General features: G+C 38.1%; 1 protein-coding gene across 2 annotated transcripts in view; it reads left to right on the top strand.

Moving 5' to 3' along the window:
* Positions 1-11053, top strand: part of SULF1 (sulfatase 1) — a 120333-nt gene extending 109280 nt beyond the window's left edge. The window contains exons 16-21 of one of the 2 annotated variants that reach the window (XM_029959355.1): positions 399-464; positions 971-1143; positions 2167-2309; positions 2414-2537; positions 3433-3466; positions 8558-11053. In XM_029959355.1, the coding sequence (XP_029815215.1) occupies positions 399-464; positions 971-1143; positions 2167-2309; positions 2414-2537; positions 3433-3466; positions 8558-8588 (571 nt within the window). In that variant the 3' untranslated portion in view covers positions 8589-11053. Of the gene's footprint in view, positions 1-398; positions 465-970; positions 1144-2166; positions 2310-2413; positions 2538-3432; positions 3540-8557 lie in introns of those variants that run through there. The other variant, XM_018079539.2, reaches the window with a different exon arrangement.
* Positions 11054-14814: the final 3761 nt, after the last annotated feature.

Genomic DNA, 14814 nt, shown 5'->3' with positions numbered 1-14814 from the left:
GAAAGCTACACTGTGACTAAGGTCACACATTTTCTAGGGATTTTTGAGTTGGAAAATAAAGAACCTAACCTTTATTGATATTTATAACCATTGTAGGATACCTGTTTTAGTTAGATACATTTTATAAGTAGAAGCTACTGTGAATCTCAAGAAGATAACTTTTAACTTTTTAAGATTAAATATATTTGTATTCTACTAACATGTTTGAATCCAGCTGTAGTTTTGCTACAACCTAGAATGGGATCATTCACACAGATTTAACTTTCTTACATGAAGTGAAAATTGTAAGTTGTTCTGTATAGTTTCTTAAGAAAATGTCAAAGATAGTATGTTTCTCTTTTGGTTTTGTGGTGCAAATAGTTTCATGACTTAATAATTCCTAATAATTTTTCCTGTAGCTATTACAACAAAGAGAAAGGGGTGAAAGCCCAAGAGAAACTCAAGAGCCATCTTCATCCCTTCAAGTAAGATTGTTATTATCCTCTCATTCTCATAGTTGGCTTTTTGGTGACTGGAGAAATGTAGTTTTGGGATTTGGTGTTTTTTGGTTTGGGGTTTCGTTGGTTTTTTTTTTATCTAGAGAGGAAAGGAGGGGGTGAGGAAAAGTAAAGGTCACATGCAGCAAGCTCTCACAAGAAACATTCAGTAGTTTTGGACCAGCTTGTGAATGCTTATGGATAATATTTTTAAACCTATTGATAGAAAATGGATGAAAATAATTATATCATAAACTGATCAATGGTTTTTAACAAGATTTAGTTGATGGTAAATGCAGCAGTGTATCATTTCTCATGTTTGCTGAAGGGAACACCTTGTCACAATAGCTGGGGTGGAAGTTGAGATAGGAGAAAGTCATATTTTTATCCTCACACCTTTAAAAAAACCAGAAAGATATGAAAACTGTTAGTGCTGTTGCTAACCAAGCAGAGACTGTTCTTAGTCAGCTGTGCCCAACTTTCTCTCTAAACAGAGAAGCAGCACAGGAAGTGGATGGCAAACTGCAGCTGTTCAAAGAGAACCGGAGAAGGAAGAAGGAAAGGAAGGGGAAAAGGCGCCAGAAGAAAGGAGACGAGTGTAGCCTTCCTGGGCTGACGTGTTTTACACATGACAACAACCACTGGCAAACAGCTCCATTCTGGAACTGTAAGTCTTATGTCTACATGCAGATGTGATCCAGGTTATCCTCTGCTCTTATTACAGTTTTTCCACTTTGTGCAATCAGAGCATTATTTTGACCTTTAGTGTTGTCACAAACTTCAGCACAGGTCTACTTAAACATTTTTATTTCAATGTGTATAATAAACAACTTATCATGAAAAAAATGCACATACTATCCCTTATGAATTCTTCCCATTATTCCCATTTTTTATATGCCAAAGTAATTTTAAAACCACAACTGTGTAGCACTCATGGCATATATGAAGAAAGTATTAGAGCTAAAAGATATTTTAAGTCTCTAAATTTCAGGGTATAAAGAAAACTGTCCTATTGAGGCATGCTTCAACATTTCTCGGTATTCTGCATTAACAAAAAAATTACCTTTCTCATCTTTTGTGATGGAGAAAGAAAAGTGCTTGAAAAGTTTACTTTCAAAAACTTCTTCAAGATCAGGTGATGATTAAGTTACAACATATTTGACTCCAAGCAGAAAATTTGCTAAGAACAACTTTTCATTTGGAGAAAGAAATTGTCTCTTAATGATAATCTGTTCTGATTGCACTAAGACTTCTGCTAATATGTATTTTTTCAGTACATTTTAAAATGTACTTAAAGTAGTCATATGCATGATTTTTGTTATAAAGACAACAATTAAGTTGGCTAATTACTTTTTAACTGTGGAGTTACAAACAGTTATGAAAAGAGTTCTCATATTGCTGTGCATTCTGGCAGTGCTCCAGCAGCAGTCATGGGGTAAAAAAATGTCCCTTTGACACAGTCCATAGTTTAAAGAAGAGCTAATGTGTTATAATACCATTACTGTTTTTATGAAGCTTGTTCAGAAAACTTTGATACTGTTACAGCTAATCACAGTACTCAAATCTAAATAAATCTAAATAAAAATATAAGGCAATGTTTATATTTTATTATTGGAATTAAAGACACTAGTAGAAGAAACAAGCATGTTATTTTTCACTGAAAACTAATAACTTGTTTCTTTAATTACAGTGGGCTCTTTCTGTGCTTGCACAAGCTCGAATAACAACACTTACTGGTGTTTGCGAACAGTTAATGACACCCACAATTTTCTCTTTTGTGAGTTTGCAACTGGCTTCTTGGAATATTTTGATATGAACACTGATCCTTATCAGGTAAACCCTGTTCCCAGTTACAAAATGCTGTTCACCAGACTCCTCTAGGTTTTTTTTTATTTCTGTTAACAAGTATTGTTTCCCTCCATTCCTCCCTTTCTCAGCTGACCAACACAGTGCACACAGTGGAAAGAGGCATTTTAAATCAATTACACATACAGCTGATGGAACTGCGCAGTTGTCAAGGTTATAAGCAGTGCAATCCAAGGCCGAAGGGACTTGAAACAGGTACAAGATAAACAATAGTGTTTATTTCCATTTTATCTATACTTTTTTCATCTACTTAAGTACTAATTATATGCATGAAGTGTCACTCCCCTAAGTATTGCTCTGAATAGTTTGGAGTGATCCATATACACCTACAGAAAAACATGACCAGGAAGCTTCTTTGCGAGTTTGCACAGATTATTCTCAACAGATATTGATGGCAAACAACAGCATTTGAGAGAAATGCTACAGAAAGGATATCATGTTTTTGGAACTAATCCATAACAAGTACATGCAGATCTTCATAATCATAATTCTTTTCTCTATTGCAGGATTTATTTGGTTAGTTTTTGCCTCCCAGTATCAGGTGAGGTATTAAATCTTGTGTTTACTCAGGTTGCTGTCTGTCTATGCGAACAACTTCAGGCCCTACACCACAACTGAGACTTAACATTGTAAACTTCTAATCGCCAGTAGTCTTCATTTTTTTAAGAAAACAATATTTCTTTACAAGAGTCTCTGAATACAAAAATAGCTGGTATTTTTTCTTCAAATCACTGGAATTCATTGCACTTAACTTTGGTTGACTGAACATTGCGATTCATTTTTTTTACAGGAACATTCCCTTCTACATAGTTGGTGGTGTTGCATCTTTGTATCTCTTTCTTCATCTACAAATATTTCTCTTTTTTACAATATCTGACAATGGCGGTTTTATTATTTTTGAAAAACTGTGGTTTTTCAGTTCTTTTATATAAAACTTCCAGGAAATCTCTGTTGGACTGCAGCTCTGTCTTTATTTAACACAGTACATTTCTTTTTAGGAATTAGATGCTGTGCATGGAAAACTACATTGTGAATGGTTTTACAAGTTCTAAACACTAACAAAAGTTACTCTTGTATTTTCCTATATCAGGAAATAAAGATGGAGGAAGCTATGATCCACACAGGTATCCACACTTTTTTATTCTACTCAGCAGCTTCTTTCCAAATAATTGCATGACTCCAGTCCATTTCAACTAATGTCTGTATCCTGCCATGTTGCACACAGCATAGCTTTTGATGCATGCATTTTCTAACTACTTTACACTGAACTTGGCCATTGTTTTTTAGATCTACCATTCCGCATTTAACGTAGCTCATTGTCATAGCAAGACTTCATACAGCTCATATTTCATGCCTGTATTTCTTAAATGTTTACCCTAGGAAAATGACACAAAAAGAATCACCTCTTTTGGGTTACTTTCATATTATCGGGTGGATTTTGGATGGGTTGGAGGTTTTTTTCTGGTTTTATTTACGAAATCTATACAGCTGCTTTTTAAATGTAAACCAAATGTGCTTAAAAAGCTTTCTGCAGTACAAAGGGCCTAATCAAACCTATGAAAGTAAAGTAAAATCTTCTCACTGGCTTTAGGAAATGCTGGCAGATGCTGCTTTAAGGAAAAGCAGTGCTCAATATGAGCAGCATGTGCTCAGAAGCCAGCGGGAGACTGTTCAGTATAAGTATGGCAGAAAGATGAGGCTCCTTTGGGCTGGGACCAGATCAGACAAGCATGAAATGAAATTTCTTAAGAAGGTTGTATTATTTGAACTAAGGAAGGGCATCAGGTGAGGTTTTTTATAACTAACACTTGAACCGACATGAAAGTAGGCTGTTTGCAAGTATATTTTTCTGCTTCCAAGTATACTTATTGTATCTACATGTTTATCATGCAGAGGCCTGTGTCTGCTGCTAGAGAAACAACTCAAACATAAAGCAAAAACCTGAAGAGACTGAAAAACCGCAGGTCTTAACAGTACTGCACTTGCTGTTCATTGAGCAGTACTTGTCCTCAGGGTGAAAAACAGATTAGCATCTGTCGAGTGTCATATCTAGACTTGACTCCTTTACACAGTTTATCAGTTTTATGCATTTTCATCTCTGTACGCTTTGGAGGAGTAGCTCCTGATATACACTGCTTACCTGAGAGGTAAACTGGGTCCAAGGGGCATACAACTCTACACAAGACTTTTTTCGCAGGGTCTTCTGAAAAGAACCTTGTCATTAGTTTCCCGCAGCCAGGGAACAATTAAGCTAATATGTTTCAATGTTTTATAGATCTCCAATTTATGCAGCTAATTTTCTTGCAGCCAACTTTGTATCTTCTCACTTGAGTAGTTTTGGGACCTAGGAAAACGATAAGCTCTCATTTGGATTGTATCCCGATGTTTGCATTGCTCATTACATCCTGGTGGAAACTGGTTACTGCAATGATAGAAAGTAATCCCTATAATTATGCTTTTAAGTCTTTAATTAGAAGGTGTCCATGTAAGCATTCCTCATTTTAACTACAGATCTAACAAAAATGGCATTTTTGAATTGTAGGATTGCATGAAATAGTAGAGCACACCGGATTAATCTTTAAATTATATCTTGCTACACTGTTTAGTAACAAAAACATTTTAACTTCTGATACCAACAGAACATAAAATAAACATTTTTCTACTGGAATAAATAGCAGGTACAGTATAACGCAAGCATTATTGCTCCAGACACCCAGTTTCTCAATATATGCAGATGCCTGAGTTCAATATTTTGATTCAAACTCCATATTGGTGGAATATGTTTTTCTTTTCTAAAACAACAAAAAAAATTAAATTAATAAAACAAATTTATCGGGAATCATTAAAACCATCTCTTAGAGGATCGTTTTCTTGATGCCTGCAGAGAAACAAATGGAACAAGAAAGGAAGAGCCCTATGCTGCTAAATCATCTGAGCTGCCCTTTAGGCTTCCTTCAGATCATGCGCTTTCTCCACTCGGACCTGTTTCCAGTTCAAAATGCCATGAGTTGCACTACTTGTGTTGCAAGTAAAACACTGGGGCAACAGGCTGGTATGGAAATAGCCAGTATAGTGCTGATTGCTTAACACAGGGAGAGAGCTTCAGCAGGGAAGAACTAGTGTCACCTCTGTCCTTTGATGGACAGAATGTGGCTCTGCAGGCATAGTTGATAACAGGAGTTGTGAACTGCACATTCCTCTCTCCTCTCCTACTTGTCTGAAGGTTTTCAAAACCACCAAGGATATGATTGTACCTACCTGTCTTTAGTCTCAGAGGAGACATATTCAAATCTCTTCTGAGTTTTGAGACAATGCATCCACAGATGGCATCATAAGACTCCAGGGTATGATAAATGGAGAGCAAAGCTTAACTAATGCTTGATTTAAAAACAAACAAACAAAAAACCAGAATAAGTTTTGCCGTGAACAGTTAGCAACAATTTTTCTCTCTTCTGGGTCTGTGTCATAGCTGAGAAATTCCAAAATATTGGTCAAGGAAACTACTGCCATGCTGTTACTCAAATGCAACTCATCTGCACTTTCCTGTTTTACATCTATTTGTAATGAAATTTCTTACAGGGGAAAACCTTTTCTTTCCTCTCTTCTTCCCTCTGTATGCTTTGATTTCAGTAGGAAAATTTCAGGCTTCCTGCAAGTCGTGGGATTAAGATGTGAGGTAACTTGCTCAGTCAACCAACATAGTCAGCTCTAGGACCTTAAGACTTTGCTTTCCCCTTTATTTAACATGTATGAATACAAGTTACCTCTGTCCTGTGTGTTCTAATGAGCTATTTTCTCCTGCTTGACATGAAGATCAAGGAACAATTCCCAATGCCTTCAGAGCTGTGAAACATCTCTGAAACTGCAGAAACGGTGCCACATTTAGAGGGTAAAAGTTAGATCCAGCGTGAAGAACCATGCAGCTCAGACTTTCTGCTGTTTTGTAGGACTACAACAAACTCCTTGCTGATCCTGCTCCTCCACAGCACAGTCCCATTTCCCTGCTGCAAGGCTCCTGAAAAACCCTGTTCCTCTTCACTGGTCCCCACTGCGCAACCTGCCACTCCAGCTTGCTCACCTCAACCTTCTGTCCCACTGCTGGGGATAGGCAGCAGAGGCTCTTCTGGGCCCAAAGACACTTTTCTGTCTCCTTCTTTGCCCCATCACTGCCCTGGTCCATCCCCAAACTGGTTACCGGTCAAACATCACTCCTGTTTCAGTTTCTGCCATAACACAGCAAATTCCTTTGGCCACTTATTGTCCCTACAGCAGTTTGTTTTCCTATACAGGCTCTAATGTATAAAAGAAAAAAAATTACAAAACTATCAATAGAAAAATAACAGAGAAAAATTTAAATATCATCACATTTGCAGCACAGTTAATATGTTAGAGGGTTTGGTGACTAAATTACCCAAAAAAGCATCCCTGCCTGTGATACCCTTTTTGCCTCTCAGCACTGGAATAGTAAGTCTTCTTTCTTGAAATCTCTGTGGTATTGAATTATCTTTTGTTTCAGGAAACAAATTATCCATATTTGACTTGCCAAGGTGGCTCTTAAGTGGTCATACCATGATTTCATTTCTCTTGTCTACTTCAGGAAAAGAAAGAAGGAAGCTCTGTCCTAGCTGTTCTACCAAATCCAAAGAGTTTGTGTTTCTTCCTGAAACAGGAAGTTTGCCAAATGTTTGCAAAAAAAAAAAAAAATTCTAGATCTAGATTTGACAAAAAAGAAAATAATTAAATTTTATGTTATCAAATATTTACAATTGCATGAAGTAAAAAAATAACAAGAGCAAATATTCAGGTGTTTTCAAGTATGGAAAATGATGGCCTTTTGGTGGGAGCAGAATAAGACCCCACATCATAAGAAAATCTCAAAGTTTTTCCCTGACCATAACGGTATTTTTTTGACTTTCCATATGATGGACTAAATATTGGAGAAATTCTTTGCACTATGAAATCCCAAGATACTAAGAAGCAAAGAATATAATCTGTGATAGACATAAGTTTTATCTTCCGTATGAGAAGATAAATGAGAAAGGGTGACTTAAAATGCAAACAAATTAATGGAGATGCCAAGAACCAACTATAGAGATGAAAAGCTCAATACAAATGAATATTTGAGCTCAGTTCACACTGTTGGACAAATTTGTCACTTCTCCTGACAGACATTTGCATTTCCTGATTAGTTTTTCCTTGTAGACCACTTAGTTGATAAAATCTTTGGACTGAACCCAGTCTACACAGTGAATTAAATAAAACAGTGCTGTTCTGTGTTACTCGTCAATATAAAATAGGCTTCACACAACAGTTGATAATCTGAGAAACTATAGTTACAGTAGTGACTTTTTAAAATACTTTGGAAATGGGTTTCCTTCATGTCTTTGCATTTTCTGGCTGTGATCAGTAAAAAATGCAGCTCCATTGCTACTTTTAGACTCATATCTATGCCCTTTATTCAGACTTACTATCTGATAAGGCTGTTGGATATTTTCTTTGAAAGTTTTTTAAAAAAAAAAAAAAACCTTAAGAAGATTCTCTATCTGTGTATATTTTAACACTATTTTATGAAGTGGTGCAGTCCTATAAATTAATTCACACCAATTTTTTACAGCTCTTATTTCCCCTAATTGCTCCATATAAATGAAAATCAATGTTTACAAAATAGATAAAAATCACCTTTTGCTATCATTTATTAAATAAATTGTGTCTGATTAGTTTGTAGATCTTATTTCTTAAGCTACCTAGAAACCAAATTCACGTGGGCATTGAAGTTCAGGTCACCAGTGGCTTTCAGAGTTCATCCCATCTTTTATACTTAACCATTGTTTGGTTATTGCATATTTTGCTGCAGTGTTCAGGAGAGGTGAATTTGTCTATTGAAACACCTTTCCTACCTTGAAATATCAGAGGAAAGAATTACCTCTGAATGCCATCACAAAGCCCCACTAGACCAGATTTTATTCTTTTTTACTCAGCCCAAGAATGTAGCAGAAGACAGGGGCGTTGTTGCTGTGTGTTTAGCAAGAGCTGTGAATGTATCCAAGGCCAGAACCATTCATGTGATGACAGAAGAGGTGGAGTGTCTTACATTTTGAGCTACCTGCTTTATGAACAGTGGTGCTTTCAAGCAAATTGGAGTAGAAGCACATATGGAAGCTTTGCTTGCACTTTTAATAGTGTTCACCACTAGGCTTTATTCTTTCTTTCAACAGAGGACAGTTATGGGATGGATGGGAAGGCTAACCTGCCCAGTTTCACTGGCGACATTGACTGGCAAGGACTGGAAGACTTGTACAGTGTGAATGAAAGTGTATATGAATACAGATACAACTTTAGACTTAGTCTGGCTGACTGGACTAATTACTTGAAGGATGTAGATAGAATGTTTGCACTGCTGAACAGTTACTACCAGCAAAATCAAACAGACAAGGATAATACTGCTCGAAGCAACGGGAATGGGGACGAATCATCCACGCCTTTTACCTTAGTGGAAATGACTTCTGCTGAAGAATCGAGCGGCCTGACTGCAGAAGAGTTGCAGCTGATTGTGCCAACGGACTTTGCAGCCCTTGCTTTGAGCACAGTGATTTTAAGTCAGGAGAGGAAACTTGAATTAAACAATGATATTCCTGAGAAAAGTAGTTTGACTGACGCACACTGGAAAAATAGTCATCAAGCTGAAAAATGGATGGAGGATAAAGAATCGGACCGTTTTGATATGGATTTCAGTGGAAATGGTTTGATAGAGTTGGAGTCCCGTCACACCTTTATGCTACAGCCCATCAGCATTCCTCAAAAAGACGCTCATCAGGATAGTGACACTATGGAAGATATATTTGAGGATCAAATGTATCTTCCCATGAGGTCTGATGAACCCCTCGTTCATCAGGCTGTAAACATATCCATTAGGGATTCACCTATCAGTACCCAGAAAGCAGGAACTTTCTTAAAAAAAACAGAACAGAGTCTTGCAGAAGAAAGTTCACAAATCCTAAATGTAGAAGGCAGTGCCTCAGCTCCACTCTCCTTGGATTAGATCCAGTTGTAAACCATTAAATAAGTTCTCCTTTTTCTTATTAGCAAACTAATAAAAGTAATCATGGCAACTGACATTCCATGTTTATTGTAGATACATTTTGCAGCTAAATTGAGCCCAGTTCAGTATTTGTCTGTGTGCATTTTCTTTTATTTACATGCACATGCTTTCACTGTAATTCTCCCCACTGGGAAGGAAGATTTCCAGTTTTTCATTAAAAGAAACAGTGTTAACTTGGAAATGGGAAAGCTAAAAATTATTTCTTTGAAGAGGATGTCCAGTTACTTTCTCTATTTCCAAATGATCCCACCATGAATGAGTGTTTCATTTCACCCAATATGCCTGCACAATGTCTTTCTCATCAATTATTTTAATCACTGGCAATTCTTACTGTCACACTTTCAAGTAAAATGCACTTTTAAAATCTGTATGCCATACCATTTATGAATCTAATACCTTACAGGTTCTTAGTTTGCTCGTTGTTTCATGAAATTGTGAAACCAATAAATAGATTGACAGGAAAGAGGTATACAGAATGGATTGAGGAAACAGACTCTTTGAGTATTATTTTAGCAAAAATATTGCATGTTTTTGTTACTTTAATTAAATTTACTCTCAGAAAGGTATGGCTAATGATTGTTAACTGTAGAAGGATTTGTTTAAATTGGATTGTTTCCCTATATGTTGATACTGTCAGTATTAAAATTCCATTAATTTTTTTGACTTTTTTTTTTGCTGATACTGGTAAAAAGGGTTACATCAATAGATAAATGCTTTTATCACCCCACCTGATTTTTATTATTCTGAACAATATCTTGAAAGCATTATCATTTTGAGTCTTAAATTCTTTCTTTGCTTTGAACAGGCATAAAAGGGAATGATAAAATCATGTTAGATTTCCATTATTTTAGAAACAAAAGGCACACGAGGTTAAAAAATAGTAGCTTAGATAATTTTTGTTGTATTCTAAATTTTTTTCTTGAACTTTACCAAACATTAAATTTTACGAAGTATAATACCAAAATGACTTTGAAAATCTGTATTACTCAAAACTTAATATTTTCCCTTGCTTTTTTATAAATTTCTAAATAATTAGCACAACAACAACAGAGAATTACCTCAAAAGATGTAATTCCATAGTGTCCAACTCACGGGTGTTTCCTATCTCTTACATGTTATTTAGTGTAGTGAGTATTTTTTGGCTATTGCAAGCACTGCAGGTTAAACTTACATTCATTACATTGTATTTTAAGTTGAAACTTTTTAAAAAGGAGATTCTTTTAGTAGCATTAATAATTTTAAGAAGCAGTCTTTTTGATGGACTCTGTAAATATGTTAAAATTACTAGTTCTTTATCTGATGTATGTGTCATGGGCTGATTGATAGAAAAACATATTTATGGTCATGAATGATGCTATTTGTACATAGGTTTTAAGTTACTAGGATATAAACTGTGTTTTTAAATCTTGTATAATATTTCTGTGATACTTTTATAGTACAATTCTGGCTTCGGGAAAGTCTAGAAGCAATATTTCTTGAAATAAAAAGTGTTTTACTTTACCTGCTTCAGAGAAGTCCAGATGATCCAATTTTCCTCCTAAATAAGTTTTATTTTAAAAGTATGTTAACAGTTCGAGTTTTAAGAATCCACATTTAAAGCAACGGGTAACAAAATAACACACAACATTCTGTTAGCTATAAATTATTCCTGGAGATGTGAATAATATATATTTCTTTGTTTAAGACATGCTGTGACTTTATGTTTTTTAATTCCAAACTCATCTGATCCTTTCTTCCTGGAAGTCAATGCACCGAGCTGCACAACCAGCAGTTCCCAGAAGTCAGGCAACATTACATAAAGCCATGTCCTGCTTTGCTGCTCTCTCTCCTCCCTGCAGAGTTCTCCCTGTGACAGCAAAGCACAGTAGACAGGACACACAGGGCTTAGCAAGAGTGGACCACAGATCTTTAGCCAGGAGGAGTGTCTCGTTGTACAAGAGTCATCACAAAAAAGAATTTAGGTTTCAAAGTTAACTCCCTCACTCCCTCTTACTTGCACTCTGTGTTTGTTCGACAGGCTGTGAATAAGATTAGCTTCATACCCAAACTCAGCCTCTGAATCTGTGCTTCTTGAACTCTTCTTTCTTTTACATAGTCCTTGGACACTGATGCTCCGGCCAGTGTGAAGTGACAGATGAAATTTGTGGGAATCAGGAAAGAGGGTGAACCTAAGTGTTCAAAAAGCAGTCATTGCAGTGCCAGATAGACCCTGAGAGATGTCTGCCCTGGAAAGCACACTGGGAAGTACAGGATGTATTTCAAAACAGGGTGCAGAGTAGGCTGAGCCAGTGAGTTTGGGAAGACTTGAAGGACAAAGGCAAATTGAAGCAAGGTCCCATATAACTACCTTTCCTGTCTTTTGCAGGGAATTATCCAGCACCAACAATGTGCCCTACATTCTTTGGGAGAGCTCTTCTTTGAAAGAACCAAGCAAGATGCTTTCTTCTCTCTTAATGCTTAGGTAGAGATAAAGAAGGGCATGGCGCAATAGTGTGGTCCACCCATTCACTTGTCCTTCCTTCTTACCTGAGAGCTTGAAGTACTCACTTAGGAAATGGAAACTTCTAGGACAGTGCTCAGACTTCTAAACTATCAGAAGCTTAGACAGTGCCCTATCTTCTAAACTAGGTGGGAGCCTTTTTTACAGCTCTCTTACAGGAGTGTGGAGGAAAGTATAAAACACTCATTCTGTAGCCAAGAGGTACAGAGAGCAATGAATTCTGATCCTTGCTCTCTTGGAAACATGCATCAAATATAAAACTAGGCCAAGTTAAAGAGGGCAAAATCTGTCGTATCCCTAAGTATGCATCCTAAGCAGTGTGTTGCTTTCTGAATATCTTTTGCATTTCTTTCTGTACAGTACTTCTTGTCCTGTAGCTGAAGCGTTGAGTCCGTGAGCAGCACATGGTGTCACTGTCAGGAAGCTTTTACAGGCATTAGGCAGTTGCAGGCTCAGGAACAAAACAAGTGCCTAAATCTGACTTCATCAGCAAGCACTCAAGGCAAGGGAAGGGTTGAGAGGAGGACGTTCTTGGCTTTTTCTGATCTGCAGAGCAGTGGCAGGTGTGTCTATTCTGTTCATTACTTTCTGAAGAGCGCCTGGAGCTGAAGAACTTTAAGGCTTACACATCTTTGGGAGGTACCAATGTTATGTGAAAAGTTTCTCCTAGAATTTAAAATAGGGCGGCCAGTATTGTCCTCACACCCTTGGACAGCGTGAGACACTTTCTGAGACCTAGCAACTGAACCCTGAAGAAAAGCAAAGATGTATAGTGCTTCTTTTCCAGAACTACGGACAAAGAATTACAGAATGGTTTGGGTCGGAAGGGGCCTTAAAAATCATCTAATTCCAGCCTCCCACCACGGGCAGGGACATAACTTAAGAGCTGTTGTTGCCAAGCAAATCCTGTTGTTCCTGAGGTGTTAACGCACTCTAACAGTTGAGGAAAAAAAAACAAAAGCAAAAAAACATTTGAATCAGAACATTGTTCTGGAGTTCAGCCACCTCTAGGTTTTTGTGACAGTTAGTGAAGATTTTTTCAGAGTTCAGGTCTGAGCATAGACCACCCCCACTCTCCCCACTAAAATCCCTTTAGATGCCTGCAGCTATCTATAGTGGAAGTCATGCAAGCACAGTGGGAGTATCTGTGTGTAAAACAGTCAAGGTTGAGAAGGCAAGAACTGCAACAGCCCTGTTCAGGGAGGATCTACCCAGGCCTAGACTTGAGGCCTGAGCACCTGTGGATGGCTGGTGTCTGGTAGGTGTGATGCTGTCACAAAACATCCTTTACTTTCAGCAAAAAACAGTCCTGTTTACGTGCTCTGACCCCATTTTGCAGTGAAACCTGATATGTAGTAAATGGGGTACAAGCCAAAGAGTCATTTCGGAAACAGATGTGTTTCTGTCCCCTGAGGGGACACAGTCACAGCCTGAGCTACCTGGGGGCTGCCTAGGGTTACTTTACAGCCTTTCGGGCAGCAGGTGTCAGTGCAGAGCCACACAACAAGCGCCTCTCCTTGAGCCCTGCACCCACCGCTGTGCTTCCAGCCGCTGCCAAGTGGGTTATCTAATCGGTTTTCAAACAGCAACGGTACCGTGATGTGCTACAAATCTACTAACTTCATCCACAGCACACTCCTTGGTTTAACAGTTCTGGTCTGGGACACTAGTGACATCCAGGGGGATCTGCAAGGTGCTTTTTTGTGTGGTTAGATATATTGGAAATGAAAATGTGCAAGTCATACTTTGAACATGAACATCACAGAGGATCTGAACCCTATAGATTTCTGTGCTGTCAATGAAACAGTAGCTTCTTCCTGACTAAGCACAACAGCTGAAGCTGCAGGGTTGGCTGAGGGCTTGAATCTGGTAGGTGCTGGGCACATCACCACAGTTTGTGACTGTGGTCTGAAAGCAAATGGATTTAGATACCTCAGAAAGACAAGCCATATCCTGAATCAATGCAAATTCAGCTGCTCCGTTGCAGCAAACTTTTTCTCATTGTTTGGTCATTGCTGGGGTGTGGTAGCTCATAGTATTCACAGTACACTGAACAGTGAAGAAGTTTCATAGAAACAAGCCCCAGCTCACCCAGCTGTGAAACCTACTACAGGTCAAAAAACTGTAAGTATAAAGATTCAATAATGAAATATGTCTAGAAAAATACATTTAACTTCAACTTGCAGTTCTTTTGATCTTGAAAGACCAGGTCACCTTGGGACAGAATTGCTAACCATGGATACACCTATACTTTTAAATTAAAGTAAATCCAGAGAATAGAAAACCTAGCTCTGAAGCCAAATTGTACGAGCAAGATCACATCCACACTGCTAGGCCAGGCTGGCCCCATCAACAACATGTAGCTCTTAGCCCTGGGTCTCCCCTTGGCTCTGTGCTGATGTTCCTGTGGACACAAAATATAATTTCCATTTGTTTTCATTTTTAAATGTTTGCAGTAATACAAGGCCTGTGTTGCAACTCCTAGAGGTCCTACAGGGTGGGAGCAGAGCTCCTACAGCTCCGATTGCACAGTGTGCTGCTGTCCCTGAGGTGCAGCACAGGGACATGGGGGTCACTGACACACAGCCTGCAGTGTTGGGTGGCTGCAGAGGTGGGGGGAAACCAAAACTGGCTCAGCTCCCATGAGTGGGAGCTCCCTGCACTACAGCCAGTCCCCACAAAACACATAGAGGCACTTTGTTGGTGTGGCCCAAATCAGAGCCAAGGAGTGAACTCAGCAGTCAGCAGAGTGGACATTAGGAGTCCAATCCTTGGGTTTATACCCCGGCCCTCTTATCGAGCAGCATAGATGCACATAGTCTTGCACTCTATGTATTTTTTCCAACTGTCAATATCTATTTCAAATTTGTATT

This window comes from Manacus vitellinus, unplaced genomic scaffold (assembly GCF_001715985.3).
Source record: "Manacus vitellinus isolate BGI_N305 unplaced genomic scaffold, ASM171598v3 scaffold_1_pilon, whole genome shotgun sequence".
NCBI classification, from domain to species: domain Eukaryota; kingdom Metazoa; phylum Chordata; class Aves; order Passeriformes; family Pipridae; genus Manacus; species Manacus vitellinus.
This window is presented reverse-complemented; position numbering and strand designations above follow the sequence as displayed.